General features: G+C 34.6%; 1 protein-coding gene across 3 annotated transcripts in view; it reads right to left on the bottom strand.

Moving 5' to 3' along the window:
• KIFAP3 (kinesin associated protein 3) overlaps positions 1–23400 on the bottom strand; it is a 213127-nt gene that overhangs the window by 42027 nt on the left and 147700 nt on the right. For all 3 annotated transcript variants that reach the window (XM_074308323.1, XM_074308321.1, XM_074308322.1), the window contains exon 17: positions 18682–18767. In XM_074308323.1, the coding sequence (XP_074164424.1) occupies positions 18682–18767 (86 nt within the window). The remainder of the gene's footprint in view (positions 1–18681; positions 18768–23400) is intronic.

Genomic DNA, 23400 nt, shown 5'->3' on the forward strand with positions numbered 1-23400 from the left:
ATTATGCATACATATAGTATACACATATAATTTTCTTCCACAGTTATTGACATTGTTCATATCTCTTCTATCAGCACATAATATATAGTCAGTTAACATTTAGTTAGAGCCAACTATGTGCCAAGTACTGTGCTAAATACTGAGGGTGCAAAGAAATGCAAAAGACAATGCCTGTTCTCAAGGAGTTCACAACAATATTAGGGAAACAACATGCACAACCAAGCTGTAGATAATATAAATCAGAAAGGATTGATCCTCCATCAGGAAAAGTCAGCAGAAGAAAGGAACTAGAATTAAGAGGAATAAGTAAAAGCTTCCAGAATAGGTCAGATTATAGCTTGGACTTGAAGGGAGATATTGAAGCCAGGAAGTAGAGACAAGCAAGGAGAGCACAACAGGTACTGGGACAGCCCGGGGAAAATGCAGGAAATCAGATGGGGCTGCGAGGCCCTGGATGATAGAGGATATCGGAACAAGAAGACTGGCAAGGCAAGGAAAGGTCGAGTTATCAAGGCCTTTAAATGCCGAATAAGGGATTTCATCTGTGATTCTGAAGGTGAGAGGAGTTGGACTTGGACTTTAGGAAGATGATGTTAGGAGATAGGGTATAGGGGGTTGAGATTTGTGGCAGGGAGATTGTCCAGCAGGCTGCTGTGAGAGTTCTAGCATGAGGAGATATATGCTGAAATTAAAAGTACTGAAAAGACTGGAGCCCTAGCAATCTTTTCTAATGCAAGATTTTCCTCTTATGAACAGGTTAGATTGTGAAGCATTCATGATATGACAGAAAATACCCTCCTGGCTGAGAGGAATTCTCTATGCCATCTTTTGCAGTGTGCCCACAGCAATCTAGCTAACCTTTGGGGGAAGAAGTAGAAAAAAAAAGAAAAAGGACCTGTTTTTCCTTGATAAACTTCAACAATAATCTAAGCTTAAACTTATCATATTTAGTATTTTACATATTGGATTTGTTTGTAAGCTATGAGGGGAACAAGAGGAAGAATTAAGATGGAATATAACCAGTGTTTGAGTTGGATAACAAGATGATAACTGATGATACAGAGAAAGTGAAATTACTTAATTCCTACCCAGATTTCCCCTGTCCCCATTACAAAGTTATCATCAGAATAGGAAAGACAGAACAACAAACTTTTAAAAAATGTACCTAGAATTTCTTTATGAATTCAATTTATAGGAACTAGATAAACTAAATCATAAAAAAACTGAAAAAAATTATAGCTGTGATTGCTGAAAAACTGGAGAATGAGGAAGAAGCTTTGAGCCTAAGGAATGGGAATTTTAAGAGATTTTCAAAGAAGAAAGGAATTATTTAATTCAAACTATAAGATGGCAAATTTAACATGAATCTTGGTTAGAACATGTTATCATGACTATATTTTGTAAACATGTAGAAAGGAAGACAATTATGAAAAGTCAGTATAGGTTTCCCAAGATCATTTTCTTTTATGATGGGGTTACTATTTTAGTAGATCAGGATAATATTATAAACAAAAGAATTATAATTCAGCAAGGCATATGACAACATCTTTTAGAAAATTCCTGGGAATTAAACAGAGAGATTTAAACTGCCCTATTTGTATTATCGTCTAACTGCTTGATTGACTTGAACCAAAGAATAGAAATACATAGACTGGAATCTTGAAGGCATAACTACAATGAAGTATAATAACTTTCCTTCCTTGGCAAAATTAACAAATAACTTGAATGAAAGATTATCAAATTTGCAGATGACAAGATGTTACAAACAAATAATGCAATGGATGACCAAATTGGGTTATAAAATTCAACAGTGTAGAATGATAAACTGAATTTATTAAGATAGGAATTTAAAAAACTTTTAGTTTACCTCATAATCATATTTTATACAGCAATGTAACAGATGTTAATTCCTATGTAAAATTAAAAAGCAAAGCTACATAGAGTTATACATTAGAACCAGTGAAACACAACAAAGTTTCTTTGGAATGAGAGTCCCTGTGAGAAAGCATGAGATGAAATTTAAAAAATGATGAATGAAATCTAAGTGCCTGACCTTTCCCAAGTTTAATTATAAAAATCTACATTTTGAAGTGAAGGATATCCTGGATGAGAATCATATGCCTAGACTTGGTAGGCTGTTGGTTGTCAATCTGGTGTTCTGCTCTTATGTACTTTTCCAACATGGGGAATTAACTGTCAAGTTCTGTTTGACTCTCAACAAGCTGGCTGCCTCATAAGATGGAATTCAACACATTTATATGTCACGTTAAGTTTTGCAAAGTGCTTTTAAATTGATGATCTCATAGGACCCTAATCTTGAGGGATAAGTATTCATTGTTATCCCCTTAGTATAGTGACTGTCAAAGTAGGAAATTAGTACCTACTTGAATTCTACTGAATTTTACACATTAGGAAAACAAAGCTGAGAGACTATGTGATCACCTAGCTCAGTCTTTATGACATTTTCTGATCAAAATATGTTATACTGGATAAAAAAGAAAATTGTCTTGCCCTTAGATTAAAAATTCTGGGGGGGTTATATGCTGCACACTAGTTTATTAACAGTGTGATATAGTAGCCCCCAAAAGATGATGAGATCTGAAAGGCCACAGAGTTCAGTCCCCTCATTTTATGGATGAGGTATAGACAGGTTTAGCGCCTTGCATAGGGTCACATAGCTAGGAAATTACTAAGGAAAGACTTAAATCTAGATGTTTCTGATTCCAAGTCCAGCATGTTTATCTACTCGAGGAAAAGAAAACATTAGCAGTTCCATTCTACCCTATGGAGACCAAATCTAGAGTTTATGTATAGTTTTGGGTACCAAACATTTTAGGAAGAATATTAATAAGTAGAAATCCAAGAAGAGCAGAGCTATAAAACTTACACTCCAAAACTCCCTAGTACAATCAGAACCAAAATAAAATGTAATAGGAAAGTGTTTAACAAAATTAAAAAATATATAATACAGCATAGATAATGTTAAATTTGTAGGGCTTTTAAAGTTAATATACTACCTGCAAGAATCTATTTCCATTTGAATTTGATAACATTGATCTAGATACTCAAGAAGGGTAGCTGGATAGTACAAAGTGAATCAAGCTTAGGTCTGGAGTCAGGAAGACTGATCTTTCTGAGTTCAAATCTGGCCTCAGACCCTCACCAGTGTGTAACTCTGAGTAAATTACTTAATGCTGTTTGCCTCAGTTTTCTCATCTGTAAAATGAGCTGGAGAAGGAGATGCCAAACCCCTCCAGTATCTCTGTGAAGAAAACCCCAAACGGGATCACAAAGAATGACATGACTAAAAAACTATTGAACAACAACAAAATTTTAACTTACATTAAGAATATTATATATTTGAAAAATTGACTATAACAGGTTTATAGCAAAATGTTTTTAATCCTTGGTAACTTAAGCACAAAGCTAAGTTATATCTCAGAAATCATGTGTTATTCTACACATTTATTCAAGATCTTAAAATAAAAATTGTCTTCTTCAGATTAAATAGAGATTCAAATCAGTAGAGGTGAACAGGGACCAACTATACTATGTCCAAGTGATACACTTCATCTTTACTTCTTACCTTGAGAAGTTACAGGCAAGAGATATTTTAATCATTTGATTATAAACAACATTCTAATTTTGTACAAACCAAATGTGGATAAAAAGTACAAGTCACAACACCTTCGTGTGCCTCACTTTTTCTCTTTGTCAGCAAATAAATTGGTTAAATAGGTAGTGAGAAATAAAAATTAAATTCTACTTAGAAAAAAGTAAACTTATTTTTATGTTATCTTGGATTTTAATCTATTTTTAATAGTATTTTATTTTTTCTAAGTGTTTGTAATGAAAAATTTTAATATTAATTTTTAAAAATTGAATTCTAAATTTTTTCCATTTTCCCTTCCTTCCTTTCTTCTTCCCTCCCTTTTCCCCTTCTTAAGATTATAAATCAATATGCTATAGTTGCATGTGTAATCATGTAAAACATATTTTCACATTAGTCATGTGAAAAAAAAGACTAAAAGAAAAAAAATCCAAAAAAATAAAGTGAAATTAGTATGCTTTGATATAGTCAGACTCCATCAGATCTTTCTCTGAATGTGGATAGCATTTTTCCTCATGAGTCTTTTGGAATTGTCTTGAATCACTGTACTGTTGAGAATGTTAAGTCATTCATAGCTAATCATTGTACAATGCTATAGCTAGGTATGTACAATATTCTCCTAGTTTTGTCCGCTTTACTTTGTATCAGTTTGTGTCATTTTTCTGAAATCTGCCTGCTCATCATTTCCTATAGCACAATAGTATTCCATTACAATTATATGCCACTTGTTTAATCATTCCTCATTTTATGGGTATCCTCTCAATTTCCAATTATTTGCCATCACAAAAAAAGCTGTTATGTTTTTCTATAAGTAAGTCATTTTCCCTTAATTTTTTTAAAGCTATGTATTATGAAATTCTATTTAGGACAAAGGAAGGCTAGCTCAGGACTCATATTTTGTTATTCCACTAATATCACATATTGGTCTGAATAAAGATTGTATTTTTAAAATCAGATCTCCCTGAAAGAAAAAAATTCTCTTATGCACTGAAAAATAATTATGTAAACCAGTATATATATATATATATATATATATGTATATATGTGTATATATATATGTATATATATTTATGTATATATGCATGTTAGCTATATTTACGGTTGAAGTTGAATGATTTGAGGACAAAATTCTGTGTATATGGTCCAGAAAGTATCCTAGATGCCACTGAAGGAGGATTTGCAGTTGTGGTGATGGTGATGTCCAGGTTCCACAGGCAAATTCCCAGGCACACTACTATGTAGGATAGTAGAGGTGAATGGGGACCAACTATACTGTGTTCAAGTGACACACTTTATTTTTACCTCTTACATTGAGAAGTTAATGGCAAGAAATATTACTTATTTGATCATAAACAACATTCTAATTGTACAAACCAGATTTGTATAAAAAAAAAAAGTACAAGTGACAACCGTCCTCTGCCTCACCTTCTATTTGAAAACCAGTAATAAATTTACATAATGCAATAAAATTTGAGATGGAGTTAAGAAAATGAGGTTCTAGATATAAGAATTTGGGCAAATCATCTCTTTAAGACTCAAATTTCTTCCTTGGTAAAATTGAGGCTATTGGACTAGAAGATTGAAAATATCCCTTTTTGGTTGAAAGAGGCTTTGACTCAAAGTCTATGATAACTACTACTTTACAAGGTTAAGGGAAATAACTAGTTAAAACGATAAAAACTAGCAAAATGCAAGATAACTGTATAAATATGTATACATATATTGCATTTAATATACACTTTAACATATTTAACATGTATTGGTCTACCTGCCATCTAGAGGAGGGGGTGCGGGAAAGGAGGGGAAAAATTGGAACAGAAGGTTTTGCAAGGGTCAATGCTGAAAAATTACCCACGCATATGTCTTGTAAATAAAAAGCTATAATAAAAATCTAAAAAATATATTAAAAAACTGGCAAAAAATTTAATGGCAAATAATAGCTATGTAAATTTTTGGTTTCAACCACAGGTATCAGCTATTGGCTAAAACTGATACCTTACTAACCTACTTAGATAAAAAAAAAAAAACACCTTTTTCTAGGAAGATAGGCATAAGAGATTAATGACAATCCAATCACAGCTAAAACATACTAAAATTTAGCAGCAAGCTGGACCATTTAGGGAACAATGTTAGGATATACTTTTCATTTAAAAATGTCAAATTTTAAAAAGTCTGCTCTGGCATCCTCATTTTTAGTCAAGAACTTACTCTTCATTTAAAGACTGGAATGTTTTGTTTTTAATTTTCTTCTTGTCTGAGCCAACATCATGGTCTCAAGCACTTAGTTTCCATAAATCCTGAGGTGTCATGGAAGACTTATGGTTTGATTCTGTATGGAATGTGCCATCCTTTTTTGAAGTTCTACATCTACTTTTCTTTACTACTGAACCACTGAAACATTATGAAGCGTTAAACAGCCTATTACCAGAGTCTGTTCCCTATCAGAAATACTCTTTGTCACTGGCTTCCGTCACACCTTGTATCTGATTAACACACTATAGGATAACATAGAGCTACTTTGTGTTCTAATGCTATTGATATAAAACAGATTTTCCTTTCTTCTTTAACGCAGCTGTCCTCTAATATGGCTTATTTAATGCAATTTTTCATACTGAATTAAAGAAGTCTAGAATAACTTAGTTGCTCATTTAAGGTTATCAGGAAGGGCAAAATTATATATTCTCTAAATTTCCTAAAGGAGTACTTTCTATACAATAGAATTATGAAATTTAATACATACTTTACTTTCTTTTCACAAGAAAAGTCACAAATAGTATTTTTAGGTTCCTGCTTAATATCTCCTATCTCTAGTATCTCCTGGAACATGCACTGAGTAGATTACTCTGTTCAATGTCAGTGCAACATCATATCAACTGACACTACTAAGCAAAAGACAACAATTATATGTGTTTAAGCAAAAAAAATTTTTTTCTATCCATAATTATAATTGTTCTTTTAAAATCAATTTGTTGCTGTCTAAAAAGCAGTAATCATTAAAATAATAGAACAATTAAAGAATGGGTGATAATGAAATAATGACTAATGAAAGAAGGGATCTGGCTCCATCTTTGTGTGTTTATAGAGGAGGAAGGGGAAAAAAGTTGTTTCTGACTCTTAAATCTTGGGTATGGAAACAGCTATGGAACCTCCAGGAGTGGATGAGATATTTGACCACTATCATATAAGGAATCTCTAAAATGTGTGTGTGCACGTGCATGTGTATGTATGTATATACATTACTCACACATATAAAATCAGCTCGTATATGTACAGAGAAAATCTATTACATTTAGGAAAAGATCTTAAAGTTCTATCTAATAGGTTCATGTGTGAATGAATTCTAACAGAAAGTTCATGCAATGTGTGAATGAGAAAAATATTCTAGCTTCTCCTGTAAAACTTTGCCACTGATTCATTCACAGAGCAACTGCTAAGTTCTAGAGGCCATACATAAATGACATGAGCTTAAACTGAGCCAAAATTGATTTATATAACAGATAATCAGGTACTATATATTAAACTGACTTTTTATTGGCATGTATGAAATATATGTTGGATGTGGTTGGTCTGTTTTGGAATGAAGGGAGAAAAGGTATTTCTAAATAATAAGCTATTTGCTATAAGATCATGACATTAATTTTAGCATATTAGGAAAAAAAGTTGACAATTCTCTCAAAACTTTTAATTGCTGAAAAGGGTACTATTAGTTTATTACTTTCTAAGGAAGAAAGCATGCAAAATATTATGAAGAAACCAACCTTTCTTCAGTTTATTATAATTATTAGCCACACTCATCAATTTCTATATATATCTCTTGGGAAGGAGGAATACTTTGTTTCTCTGAGTTACAAAGACCTTGTGGTCTCATTACCAAATCATCACTTATACAGCTGGACTCTTGACTGGCTAGTGGGACTCTATTTAACTTCTATATAAGGCACCAAAGTACTCTTGGATACCTACTTATTAGTGGGTTCTCAGCAGTCCTATTTCTGGAAGCCCAGCACACCTCTCTGACATTCAAAATTTTGAAGCCCTATTAGTTATGTAAGGAAGAATAATCATCTGGGAATTTAGATAAGAAAAAGGAATCTCAAATCCATCACCAAACTAGAAGGGAGTTACTTGGCAGCTCCTGATGATGTCCTTCCAAAGGCCCCTTTCTCTATGGTTCTGAAGAGTTTAAAAGAGAGGTGATGGTATCCAATTGACTGCCATGGGAAACAGTGAGTGGATTTGTTTTAGTTTCTAGGAAATCTCAGTCATGTAGGTGACAACTTGGTGACAAGACTACAGAGACCATATCAGCAAATCATGGAATCTACCATGGTACATACTGTACTAAACACATCTGTTTCAATTCATCAGTTCAGACTTGAGCCAAACTACATTAAAGAAATCATCACTAGTGCAACATTTTCATAATTTCTGTGACAATTGCTACAGAAGCCTTACAAAACATCTAATTCTTCTCAATATGATCACAACCATATTCTGACTTTTGAGCAAAAATAGTTTCTCTCTTTAAAAATAAAGTACAAAACCTCTCTTCAAATATATGGTTTTAGACTTTTGAATTTACAAAAACTAGTTAATGGTGAAAATGTAGAAACCAGAATAATTTTTAAGAAAATATTTTCATGAACTGAGTGGATGCCCATCAATTGGAGATTGGCTGAATAAACTGTGGTATATGAATATTATGGAATACTATTGTTCTATAAGAAATGACCAACAGGATGATTTCAGAAAGGCCTGGAGAGACTTACATGAACTGATGCTGAGTGAAATGAGTAGGACCAGGAGATCATTATATACTTCAACAACAATACTATATGATGACCAATTCTGATGGATGTGGCCCTCTTCAACAATGAGATGAACCAAATCAGTTCCAATAGAGCAGTAATGAACTGAACCAGCTACACCCAGTGAAAGAACTCTGGGAGATGATTATGAACCACTGCATAGAATTTCCAGTACCCCTATTTTTGTCCACCTGCATTCTTTGATTTCCTTCACAGGCTAATTGTACACTATTTCAAACTATTTCAAAGTCTGATTCTTTTTGCACAGCAAAATAACTGGACACGTACACATATATTGTATTTAACTTATGCTTTAAAAATTTTTTTTATTAATTTTATAATTATAATATTTTTTGACAGTATATATGCATAGGTAAATTTTTTTTTTTAACAACATTATCTCTTGTACTCCCTTCTGTTCTGAATTTTTCCCCTCCTTCCCTCCACCCCCTCCCCTAGATGGCAGGCATTCCCATACATATTAAATATTTAACTTATGCTTTAACATATTTAACCTGTATTGGTCAACCTGCCATCAGGGGGAAGGGGTGGGGGAAAAGAGGGGAAAAGTTGAAACAAAAGGTTTTGCAATTCAATGCTGAAAAAGTACCCATGCATATATCTGGTAAATAAAAAGCTACAATTAAAAAAAAAAGAAAATATTTTCATGGACATTTTATTTTGTCTTCTTCCCATTGTTCTTCAATGTATCTGGTTTAAAAAGAAACACCTCACAGCAAATACGTGGAAGCCAGCAAAATAAATTCTCACATTGGCATGGCCAAAACTGCATGTCTTATTCTGGATTTTAGGTCCATCACTCGTCATTCAGGAGGTAGATTCATCTTCAGTTCTGGACATTTGTGGTTAATGATCATTGCATAAACCAGAGTTCTCAAGTCCTTCAAAGCTTTTTCTCTCTCTACTGTTAAAGTGTGTGAATTGTTTGACTTTTGCTTACTTCACACTGCATAATCAATTTATAGAGGTTTTCTCAGTTTCCTCTGATACCATTCATCATTTCTTATGCTACATCATCCATGCCACAATTTGAGAAACAAAGACTCTTAGATATGTGTAGCATACGGGAGTCGCTAGAGTTATACAACAACTCCTAATTGCCCCTCAACCTTACCACTGAAAGCCCCATGGGCCTACCTCATATAATCAGCACAAACAGTCTTTCTCTACTCTGCAAAGTAGCATCAAAAGATCTTCAGCTCTCTATCATTTTTGTCAACTCTGAACCTCTAGTCATAACACCTCAGAATTAGATCTCTCTCTCTCTCTCTCTCTCTCTCTCTCTCTCTCTCTCTCTCTCTCTCTCTCTCTCTGTCTGTCTTTCTCTCTCTGTCTCTCTCTCTCTGTCTCTCTCTCTCTCTCTCTCTTCTTCTCTCTCTCCCTCTCCCCCTTTCCCCTGGCATGTGGCTTCCTCCCAAGTGGAAATTCATTTCCAAAAAGAAAGTCATATTAGCAAATGGTTATTTGCAATGCTTAATGCTGTTTATAAAGACAAAATAAATAAAAATTCTTTCAGATATTTCCCATGATCAGAAGGAGAACTTTCAGGCTTTCACGAAAGAGAGGACAGGAGACACAGAAGTGAGTCAGAAAATTTTAACAACACTGCATTTGTCCTGACATTCTTCTCCTGTCTGATGATCTCAAACAGCCTTTCTCCCAGAGAAACTGGCCCTGAAACTAATACTCAACTTAATACAAATTAATGCTGGAGCAGAGAAGTAGAAATAGTTTACAACTCCTCTGTTGATTACCTCCAATTTATCCTATCTATATCTTTTATGCATTTAGTAGTTGGCGTGTTGTCTCCTCTGTCAGATTGTGAACTGCTTCTTGCCCTCCCTTCTTTATATCTTAATATTCAGCTATTAGCATAACTCCTAGAATATAGTAGGTACTTAATAAATGCTTGTTGACTAACTTTGGTGGTTTGATTGCCTCTGACTATGCTCCTACTATCTCACTCCCCATAACTCCTTTATAGATAACTCTTCTTTGGGTTCCTTTATATTTGACTTGAAGCTATGTTCTCTTAAATCTTTTTCCTTGACTCAAACTGATTTTTTAAAAAATAATAGCTTTTTATTTTTCAAAATACATACAAAGATAGTTTTCAACATTCATCCCTGCAAAACCTTGTGTTCCAAATTTTTCTATCTCCTCTCCTCTCCCCTGGGCAAACAATCCAATGCAAGTTAAATATATGCAATTTTTCTCAACATATTTCTACATCTATCATGTGTGCAAGAAAAGTCAGATCAAAAGGGGAAAAATGAGGAAAAAAAAACCCAAGCAACAACAACAAAAAAATAAGAATACTGTGTTGTGATCTACATTTAATCATCATAGTCCTTTCTCTGGATGTAGAATATTGTTTCCATCACAAGTTTACTGTTGACTGCTGAAAAAAGCCAAGTCAATGACAGCTGATCTTCACATAACCTTGTTATATACAATGATCTCTTGGTTCTACTCACCACTTCGTATCAATTCTTGCATGTCTTTTTGGGGCTTTCTGAAATCATCCTGCTGATTGTTTTTTATAGAATAATATTCTATTACATTCATATATCATAATTATTCAGCCAACCCCCGGCTATATAATGAAACCATGCTCAGCAGGTCCACTACAAAGTTATGTTACACAATCTCACCTGGGTTCTCATTATAGCAAGGCAATCCTTTTACACCTCCCTAACTGATGCAATAGAGGCGGCCTTACTTACATCCTTACTAATTGGGTGACCCTGGGCAGGTCACTTAATGGTGTTTTCCTCATACATAAAATGAGATAAGAGAAGGAAATAGCAAACCATTCCAGTATCTTTGTCAAGAAAACCACAGGGGGTACAGAGTCAGACATGACTAAAATAAATCAACCACAATAAAATGTATTTACTATACCACTCAGTGGAGGGATTTTCCAAATCTTCCATCCCTTCTCAAACTCCCAGCAGCACTTTTATCCATATTCTCAGCTAAGAATATAAACTAATGTTTTAGAAAAAAAAAATACTGACATTGTGAGCACTCTGGTTCAAGCCCCATAGGCTTGTGATCAGGCTTCTCCCTACTCTAGTCTGTTCTCCACCCAATGGTCGAAGTGATCTTTCTAAAATACAATCATATTATCTTGCCCTCCATCCCAGTGAACAGACTTCAGTGTCTCCCTGTTACCAAACAGAAAATCCTCTTTTGGTTTTCAAAACCCTTTCCTTACCAACTCCCTTCCTAACTTTTAAAACTTACCTCTTTCTTCCCCATTCCACATACTCTCTGACCAGTGACCTTGGCCCTCCTGGCTGTTCTTCAAACAAGATACTCCATCTCTGGATGTTGAACATTTTCCCAGATAGTCTATCAGGTATGGAACTCTCTTTTCTTCTTATCTCTGTTTTCTGGCTTCCTTCAAGAATCAGCTAAAGCCCCGTTTTTTACAAGCTGTTTTTCTTGGTCAATGTTAATCTCAGTCTCAGTACCTTCTCTCAGATCTTCTCCAATACTTTATTTGCACATAGTTGTTTGTATATCATCTCCTTTACTAGATTTAGCTCCTTGAGAGGAAAGACTGTCTTTTGCCTTTTTCTTAATCAATCCTCCAAATCTAGCCACTTAGCTATGTGCCTATGTGCCATAGTAAATTCTTTTTTTCTCTTAATAGTATTTTATTTTTCCAAATACATGTAAAGATAGCTTTCAACATTCATTTTTGTAAGATTTTGCATTCTAAATTTTTTTCTCCCTCCTGACCTCTTTTCACTCCCCCCAAAGACAGCAAACAATCTAATATGTTATACATGTTCAAACTTTAAATATATTTTCATATTTGTCATGTTGTAAAAAAAATCAGATCAAAAGAGAAAACACCATGAGAAAAAAAAAAGAGCAAGTAAACAAACAAAAAAAAAAACATAAAAATAGTATGCTTTGATCTACATTCAGTCTCCATAGTTCTTTTTCTGCTTGTAAATAGCATTTTCCATCCCAAGTCTACTGGAATTGCCCAGGTTCACCACATTGTTCAGAAGAGCCAAATCTATCATGGTTGCTCATCACCTAATCTTGCTGTTATACATAATAAATTCTAGCTTATAATGTTTCATTCCCATTCTTTTGAAAACATATATATATTTCATATGTAGGTCAATTCTGTCTTTCTCCAATGATGATAGGATGGCTGCTGATGCTGTTTGAGTATAAAGTGACCAACTGTTAATTCTTTTGGTTATATGGAAGACCTCCAAGTCTGACCAACTTCACTGCCACTGAATGGTAAAGTCCTCAGTGGCTTACCATTTTATTTGCCACTGTGCGCCTTGTCATATGACCTTCCTATGAATCCTTGGGAACCCTTGGGGCTTTACATATGGCCGATATCAACTCTGTGCATTGTCTCCTACAATTAGAATATGAACTCCTGAAGGATAAGGAATGTTTTTGCCTTTCTTTCTTATCTGATAACTTAGTACAAGGCTTGGCATACTATGGATGATACATAAATGCTTCTTGACTTCTTGTTCATCCCTTCTTTCTTTTCTTCCTTCCTGATTTCCTTTCTTCCCTTTCTTCTAACACAAATCTAGAAACTATATTTCTTTTTATTTCCTCAATATCACCAACTAAAATGATAGCATAAATTGCAGATAACTAGCTTGAAAATATTCTGCAATTCTCTCCTAGAATGTCAGGTGTTCAAATCTCTTAGAGTTAATAAATACTGTTGTATGACTAAAGTACCCTAGGATAAACTTCAATTTCTACTCATACAAGCACTTTAAAAGTAGACAACACTTGATGGAACTGCGAATACATCCAGCCATTCTGGAGAGCAATTTTGGAACTATGCTCAAAGTTATCAAACTGTGCATACCCTTTGATCCAGCAGTGTTACTACTGGGCTTATATCCCAAAGAGATCTTAAAGAAGGGAAAGGGACTCATGTGCAAGAATGTTTGTGGCAGCCCTCTTTGTGGTGGCCACAAACTGGAAACTACGTGGATGCCCATCAACTGGAGATTGGCTGAATAAACTGTGGTATATGAATATTGTGGAATATTATTGTTCTGTAAGAAATGACCAGCAGGATGATTTCAGAAAGGCCTGGAGAGACTTACATGAACTGATGCTGAGTGAAATGAGCAGGACCAGGAGATCATTATATACTTCAACAACAATACTATATGATAATTAATTCTGATGGATGTGGCCATTTTCAACAATGAGATGAACCAAATCAGTTCCAATAGAGCAGTAATGAACTGAACCAGCTACACCCAGCGAAAGAACTCTGGGAGATGACTATGAACCACTACATAGAATTCCCAATCCCTCTAATTTTGTCTGCCTACATTTTGGATTTCCTTCACAGGCTAAATGTACACTATTTCAAAGTCCGATTCTTTTTGTACAGCAAAACAATTGTTTGGACATGTATATGTATATTGTATTTAATTTATACTCTAACATATTTAACATGTATTGGTCGACCTGCCATCTGGGGTGGGGGAAGGAGGGGAAAAATCGGAACAAATGGTTTGGCAATTGTCAATGTTGTAAAATTACCCATGCAAATATCTGGTAAATAAAAACTAATTAAAAAAAAAAAAGTAGACACCACTGAAGACTACACACAAAGGAAATCTAACTAATGATAGTAAATTTATGTTCATCTCAACACCTAGTTATATGACAGGAGGCCAGTATTTGTAACTCTAGTTATCCATTTGCATATTGCTCATAATTGTGCATATGCTACTAGATTTGGGATTAACTCTGTATGTGTGGTAGTCTGTGCATGTGCTATAATGTTGAATAAGTGTTGTTATATTGTTCATATGGAATTGGATATAAAATATAATGTATAAAATGTGACATGTCTGGTCCCCCAAATCTAACACAAATAACTTTCTGCTATTAAATTCAAAATACAAAATTATCTTCTTACCATTATTTTATGAATAAAATCTGGATCAAGATCTAAGTACAAGCCTTCAAACTAGCTGGCAAGGATCTATGCTTTGGAAAATAGTACTGCTTTTAGATGAGATGGCTTTGGATGTGGCTCAAATAGCAATATGGCAAGGGAAAGGCCAAAAAAACCCCAAAAAAACAAAACAAAAAAAAAAAACCAAAACATTCCTAGGAAGGAATGAGACTTTTCCCCTTAGCCAAGGCTCCTATTATACATGGCAGAAAGTTTTCTGTGAGTAATTGGGCCAATGTTCTAATTCCAATGAACTAGTTCCCATGTATAGTTCCCAATGTGTAGTTTAGCCATTTCTGGTAAATTAGTAGTCAAATATGTTTTCAATATTCTCTATTTTAATTCTATCTCATTTTTTTGTGTCCTCTTGTCAAAGCAACCATGCCATAGGCTGTAATCTAATGATAATATGGCATATGAAATTTAATAAACATTTATTAGGGAATTATATGCAAGGTATTATTTGTGGCACTGGGATCACAAAGATAAAATAAGACATATAATTCTTGCTCTCAGAAAATCACAATTTATCTCATGGGAGATATAAAGTGTATACAAAAATAACAACATTCATGATAAATTAGCAAAATATATGACCTACAATTGTTCTTCAAGAGGGTATATATGTCTAATTTTCATCACTCAGCCTGTCTACTTGTTCTATTAGCCACTTACCCATTAAACTTATTAATTATAATTAATTATAACCTATAAATAGTTAAAATATAATTAATTACTATACAAGTAATGAAGAGACTAGAGGCCCCAGAGAGAATGAATAATAGGATAAGGGCAAGAAGGGAAGAAGTTTCACCGTCCCTGCTTATAGCTGGGGTGAGTTGAAGAAGTAGATCATGGAAATTTATTGAAGTACCAGGAAGTTAGGATGTTCAAGGGAATATCAACATATATGTTGAAGTCATCATGTATGACGCAGGAGTTAGGATGGAGAAAAAGACTATGAGATAAAGAACGTATTCAGGGAGAATATGCAGTGGTTGAACACATAGTCACCCCTGATTCAAAAAACTCCAGTGGTTTCCAATCACTTCTAGCATTTAAAAAAAAAATCCTGCTTGGCCTTCAAAGTCCTTCACTCTTGCCACTCCCTCCTTTCTAGTATTCTTATTCTTCCCCCCATACCCACTTGACCTAGTGACATTGGCCTCCTTGCTGTATTTGCACCAGACACTCCCTATTTCCTAACTCCAAGCATTTTTTCTTGGCTGTTCTCCATGCATGTGATGCTCTCTTCTCTCCTCATCATTGTCTCCTGACTTCCACAACTTCCTTCAAGTTTCAAATAAATTCTACCTTCTATAAGAAATCCTTGATCCTTCTTAATTTTCCTTTTATTACATACCTCCAAATTTTTCTGTATATAGCTTGCTTGTACATAGTAATTTGTGTGCTGTCTTCTCCCTTAGAGAGCAGGAACTGTCTTTTACCATTTTTTGGTGGCCCCACTATTTTGCACAGAGCCTGGCCTGGCACACATTAGAAGCTTACAAAATTTTTCTTGATATTATGGATTAGGTAGGTACATAATATAAGAGAAGAAAAAGAAAACAATAACTACTGTTTGATAACAATCCTGTTGGATAAATCCAAAGATCTTTGCTATTAGAGTAGGGTGTCACAACTATATAAAAACTACTGAGAAAACTGGAGAGTAATTTGGCAGAAATAATAGACCAACATGTTACATTAACTCCAATTGGAAACAAGACTTAGACACAAAAGAAGATAAATAAATTAAAGGAGTAAGGAAGAAAGTACCTTTCAGAACTATGGAGAAGGGAAGAATTCATGACTAATAAGTAATAAAGTAATAAAGAAAATTACATTAGATAAAAAGGACAAATTTGATTATATTAAATAAAAAAATAATATTAAATAAAAAAAGTTTGTACAAACAAAATAAATAGAGTTAAAAATCACTGGGGAAAAATCTTTGTAGCAAGTTTCTCTGATAAAGTCTCATGTCTAAGAGATCTGAAATTGTTCATTTGTAAAAGGAGGATGATAATAACATTTATTTATCAGGGTTCTTGTGAAGACAAATGAGATGATACATGTAAAATGCTTCACAAACCTAAAATGTGGTAGCCTTAAACATTTTTTGCAGTACAATAGCCTTTTTAGTCATATCTGACTCTTCATGACCCTATCTGGGTTTTCTTTTTTTTTCTTTTTTTCTGAGGCTGGGGTTAAGTGACTTGCCCAGGGTCACACAGCTAGGAAGTGTTAAGTGTCTGACACCAGATTTGAACTCGGGTCCTCCTGAATTCAAGGCTGGTGCTCTTTCCACTGCGCCACCTAGCGGCCCCTATCTGGGTTTTCTTAGCAGAGATACTGGAATGATTAGTTATTTCCTTCTCCAGCTTGTTTTATAGCTGAGAAAATGGTGAAGTGACTTGCCCAGGGTCACCCAGCTAGAAAGTGTCTGGGATTAGGTTTGAACTCACATAGATGAGTCTTCCTCTGTGCACTGAGCCATCTAGCTGCCCTGTTTGCCAGCTCTTATTGTAGAGGCAGCCAATTGGCTCAGTGTACAGAGCCCTGGGCCTACGAGTGAGGAAAACAAGTTCAAACCCATCCTCATACACTTACTGGCTGTGCCATCTTGAGGAAATCACATAACTTCTGTTGCCTCATCTGTAAAATGAGGTTGCTGTGAGGGTAAAATAGTAACTGTAAAGGACTATCTGAATGGCAGCTATTATTATCCCTAAGAAATAAATCTAAATTATCAACAATCATAAGAAAATGAAAATTAAAGTAATACTGAGTTTCTATGTCATACCTATAGTTTGGAAAATATAACAAAAGAGGGAATTCACAAATGCTGGAGAGGCTTTGAGAAAATAAGCACATCAGAAAGAGCAAACTGGGGGCATCTAGGTGGTGCAGTAGATAGAGCAAACTGGAATTAACTTTTAAAAAGTTAATAAATTCAGCATGTCCCTTGACCCAACTAGATCACTCTTGGGCCTATATCCTGAAGTGAAGTGATAGAGAAAGAGGAAAAGAACCCATACATAAAAATATTTATAGCAGCTCTTTTTATAGTAGGAAAAAATTAAAGACTAAGGTGACGTGGTATCCACTTTTCTTTCTTTTTTTGTTTCTTTTTTTTCCCTGAAGCTGGGGTTAAGTGACTTGCCCAGGATCACACAACTAGGAAGTGTTAAGTGTCTGAGACCAAATTTGAACTCCGGTCCTCCTGAATTCCCGGCTGGTGCTCTATCCACTGCGCCACCTAGCTGTTCCCTGTGGTACCCACTTTTAGAGAAATGAATAAATTATGGTACAGGAAAATAATGAAATATTTTTGTTTCACAAAAATAATTAAATGGATAGTTTTGTGGGAAAATGGAAGCGCTCTATAAAGTGATGTAGAATAAAGTGAAGAGAAGTAGAACAACAACTTATTCAATGGCTACATTATAGAGAAAAACAATTTTGAAAGACTTTACAATTCTTATCAATGCAATAAAAGTTAAGTCCCGAAGACAGCATAACACTTGTCCAATGAAGAGAAACACTTAAAATTCAGAATAAACACATGAATTTTTGTCCCTCTCCAACAATGGATTTTTTTTATTAGACTATGCTTAATTTTTTAAATCAGATTTTTGTTGTTTTCAATTAGAGATGGGGCCATTGAAGGAAAAGATAATAAAGGTTTCTAAAACAATATAGTTTGAAAACAAATAACTGATACTAAACAAAAGTCATTTCTCATATAACAAAGGTTGTTGTCACTGAGAAAAAACTTATTTGTAATTTGTGAAACAGATCTCCCTCCAACAAAAACCCAAACCTACCTCCTCCAAGGAATTGAAGATTGGTTGCTAGGATTTTCAGTATCCGTTGAAACTAAACTATATGAACTATTAGAGCTGATTTTATATATAACAGAAAAAAATAAAGAAACAATTAGGCTTTCTGCAAGCATACCCTAAAATACTTAATGCTTGTAAATATTTCAACTCAAGAAACCTGTTTTTTACTATAAATTTGATTGAGGAAAAAGCACTTCTTCTATAAAACATGAATTTAAGCAGAATGCTTCTACAACTCTTAAAAAATGCAAAGTTAGGTTTACTCAACATACTGAGTGAGCTATAAACATGGCTTTAGTCTATAGGTCAAACATCTTCACTTCATAAAACTGATGTTTAAAAAGAAAAGAAAATGCAAAAGGGCACAAAAGAGTACCTTGTTTGAGTGGAAGGTATAATTATAGTACTTACCGCTATGATATCTAATGTATTATCACAGACTTTGCGGATCTCATTATTTTTGTCATGCATTAGGTCTATAAGATAAGCTGGAGCCTCTGGATAAAAATGGTTAAAGATAAGAAGTGAATTTAAAATTGATTTAGAATGTTCAGATATATTTTAAAAGATTTATTTAAATTTAAATTCATAATTGAGAGTCAATTATAAATTATTCAACAAAAATAACAATGAATACATGGAATCATCTATTTCATGAGCTAAAAATTATGGCCACACCAAAAAATATATGAAAAGAATCCTTTTTTTTTTTTTTACTGAAAGATAACATTATAGGAAATTATTACATATATAAATATATATATATATACACACATATATGCATATATATATACACATATATGCATATATATATATATATATATATATATATATATATATATATATATATATATATATATATATATATATATATATATATATATATATATACACATATAAACACAGCTAATAATTGTCAAGTGTCTGAATCTGGATTTGAATTCTGGTCCTCCTGACTCCAGGGCTGGTGATCTATCCCAGGAACCATCTATCTGCCCCATTACTTCTTTCTAAATCAAGCAGTTACCTCCCAAATCAAATTTCATCCTTTGCACTGCTTGCTTTCTATAAGAGCACAAAGGAAAACACAGTACATGCTTCAAAGTTCTTCAGCTTCTCTGGTAATCTTTGGCAGTGCTTTCTAGATTCCTTCTGTATCATTTGTAACCATGTCAATCACTAGAAATGGTCAGTGGTTCTCCATTATCACAAGTCTTGAGAGATTTTATGCTTTGGATGCAAAGAATCACAATCTTGTCAAAGTGCGAGGGATGCCAGTGTCCCATATTCACCATAGCACATCTAACTCTCAGTAATCCAGATTCTTTGTGAAGATCTTAAGCAAAGGAGAACACAGCACTTTTTGAGGCAGCCCATTCCACTTCTAAATAGCTCTAAGTGCCAGGAAATTTATCCTGACCTCCAACCCAAAGCAGCCTTTTTGCAACTTCTATTCATTGTTCTGGTTTTACCGTTTGAGGCCAAAAAGGACGAGTTCAATTCCTTCCTCCATGTGGCAGCCCTACAGATACTTGTTAACACAATCTCAATCCTTAATCTTCTCTAGACTAAATAACCCCAATTCCTTCAACTGTGCTCTCATGGCAAAAGCTTCACACCCTTTGCCATCCTAGCTGCTGCCTCCTGATCACTTCCCTTTTTCTTAATGTCCTCCTTAAACTTTAGTACCCAGATCTGAAGAGGACATCCTAGATGCTGGCAAGGGCCAAATACAATGGAACCCCTCTGTTAATGGAAGGATAGGTCTTTCTTAATGCAGTTCAGGATGGCATTTGCTATTTTGATCATCATACTACACTGCTGATTTGAATTGAACTAAAAACCTCAGCTGTTTTTCAGAGTTACTATCTAATCATGACTCCTCTATTTCTATCTGTGAAGTTGTGTCTTTTGGTATTAAAGTATAAAATTATATTCACTTCTATTGAATTTCCTTTGATTAGATTTAGTCCAATGATTCCTCATCTAATGTTGGCTCTCCATTCCAGCTTTTTGTCATCTGAAAATTTGATGAGCATCCTATTTATTCAACTCATGGATAAAGATGTTAAATTGTGCAGATTCCTGGGATGCTCCACTGGGAATGTCCTATGCTGAGACTGAAGCACCTGCCACGATGGAGTCTTAGTATTCAAAAGTCCGAATCTATCTAAGTATATTGTCAAGTCCACATTTCTCCACATACTGCTGAGAATGGAATGAGGTTTTCATGAGATGCTTTATCAAAATCTAGATAAATTTTATCAGATTTTCTTCACCTATTTTAAAATTCTGTCCAAAAAGGGAAAGAAGGTTAATTTAATATGATCTATCCTTGACAAAGGCAGGCTCATTCTTTCTAAACATTCATTTCCTTTGATGATACAATGCTAGAATTTTCTCAACTATATACTATGTGTATACACACAATGACACATAATACCTACAATGTACATACAATGTACATAATACATACACACACATATTCTCATCCCCTACCTGGGTATATTGTTTGCAGATTTTCTTGTGTCTTTTTTGACAAAATTTTGTAGCATTCCTTCTGTACCATTTGTAGCCATGTCAATCAACAGAAATGATCAATCTTGTATTTCTCCTTACTTTACCTATGATCCTATGATCCTATATATCTATGATCCTATTTTCCTTTTTTGGGGTATCAAGTAATTTTTAGTCGAATCTAGCCTATTCCATATATTTATTCTATCATTTTTTCCCTGGGTAGAAAAATTGACAAGCAGCTCTGCCTTCTTTCTGCTGACAGTTACCATATTCTTATGTGGCCCTAGTAAAGGTTCTATTCCTTCTTTTATTGCCTTTAGCTTTCCTGGCCAGCCTCAGGTCCTTCTGAGCTTTGATACTCCTGATATTTTTTCAGGGCCTTGTTCCTTATGTTAATCCTGTTACCTGGTATTGTTTCCATCTTCAATATATGTCATTTTAAAGTCTAAATTGGTTGATAAAATGTTTTCTGGGCATCTAGATAAAACTTTTTTTCTAGTTTTTTCTTTCTTCCCCCCACCCCCAATCCAGCTCCTCAACCACTCACACCTGTGTCATACTAGTTTTGCATTATCATTTCCAGGTGTTCCCTTTCCTTTATTCAGTAACATTTTCTCTATTGAAGTCTAGTCAATTAAATTTTTCTATCCAATCAAAATTGTGTTAATTATAGCATAGTTAATTCCAACTAATTCTTTTTCCTTCAAGGAATTCAGCAGCAGGCTTATGATTTTCTCCTCCTCCCCAAATCTTTCCCTTATACCAGGGGACTTGGATTTCCATTTAGATAATCTCTCAAATCCCCTAATCTCTCATTTCCTCAACTTCCTAGAAACTCATGACCTTTGAACCTCTCATTCCCTCAACTTCCTTTCATTTCACATTGGCCACACTCAATCTCATTAACTCCAAATGTTCTGCTTTCCTACCTTTCCCTATCTTTCAATCTTCCTATGCCAGTTCTTCTGTTGAGACCTTCATGCCCTCTCTACTCCTTGGTGCTGTCTCAGGCCATTACCTCAGCTCTGACTTTATTTTTCTCTCTAAGTAATTAGCTATTTTAACTTTGTACTGTCTTTTGCTCTTGAATCCCTTTGGAATTTGGCTTTTGAACTTATCACTTAATTGAAATTGTTCTCTCTGATCTCTTTAAAGTTACTGATTTTTTAATTACCAACTCTAATGATTTCTTCCTCGGTTTAATAAATTCCTGAATTATCTGCTTGAAGCTGTTGACTATTTTGGGGCATTCTTTCCTGTCTAGACCTTTGTAATACTGTTCTCCCCTGATTTGTCTTCTGCCTCTCTGATCCATCTACAATCTTTTCTGGCTTCTCATCCACATGATGACCCCTAAATCTAGTTATTATCCAAGATTTTATCCTGGGTCATTTTCTCCCTTTATGATTTTTGTGCTTTCAAAAGTTTAATTCAAAGGTTTAATTATCATCTCTATACAGGTAACTCCCAGATCTATATATATTCAGCTCCAGGCCCTTGCTTGAACTTTAGTCCCAGATCCACCATTGCCTATCTACTCGACATTTCAAATGGGGATTTTTTTCCAGAGACATCTTAAGCTCAATATCTTCAAAACTGAACTCATTATTCCCCCTTAACCCTCCCCCTTTCCATACTTTCCATTTTTTAAAATCAGACACCACCATTTTTCAAGTTTCCAGGGTTCATAAACTTTCATTATTTTAGACTTATTCCCCCTCACCCACATATCTAAGCAGTTACCAAATTTTGCTGTTCTATCTTCCAAACATCAAGTGCCTCCTATTCCTTCTCTTCGTTTATATCACCTTTCCACTAGATTAGGAGGCAATTGCCTCCTAACTGGGCTCCCTGCTTCAAATCTCTCACCAGTTAGTTGATCCTCTGCATTGCTGCCAAAATAATTTTCCTGAGGGGATTACCTACCCATTCACCTCTAGGACATCCATCATTTCTGAAATGAAATATAAATTTCTGGATGTGGCTTTTATAAATCCACTCAGCCTGGCTACACTCTGTCTTGCAGCCTCATTATCCCCTCCCACCCTCTCTGACCCAATCAGAATGGCTCTCTTGGTTCCTTATGCATGCCATTCAGTTTCCATTTCTGCACTTTTATACTATCCCCATGCCACACTAAGAAGCACTCCTTTCTTGCCTCCATGTCTCTTAAGAATATCTCTTTTTCATTAAGATGCTAGTCATGCAACGTCTTTTGTGTGAATTCTTTCCAGATCCTTACAATGGTTAGTACTCTCTCTTTGCCACCCAAAAGACCTCTTTATTTACTTGGAATGTTATTTTTATTCATTTTATCATTATGGTATTTTTTTTTTATATGTACATGTCTCCTTATACCTTAGAGTATAAGCTTCTTGTAAATAAGGATTGTTTCATTCTTTGTACACCCAGTACCTAGCACAGTGACTGGGTACTTAATGCTGGATTAACAGATTGATTTTTTGGGTTCTCTTCTCCTATGGATCCTGTTCTCAAATTTTGTGTTCTTGGTAGGCCTTTGGATATCAAGAGTCCCTTAATTTCTAATGTGTTTTTCTGACTTTCAGGCTGCTGGCTGGCAAGGTGGATAGAATGCTGGACTTCAGAGTC

This window comes from Sminthopsis crassicaudata, chromosome 4 (assembly GCF_048593235.1).
Source record: "Sminthopsis crassicaudata isolate SCR6 chromosome 4, ASM4859323v1, whole genome shotgun sequence".
NCBI classification, from domain to species: Eukaryota; Metazoa; Chordata; class Mammalia; order Dasyuromorphia; family Dasyuridae; genus Sminthopsis; species Sminthopsis crassicaudata.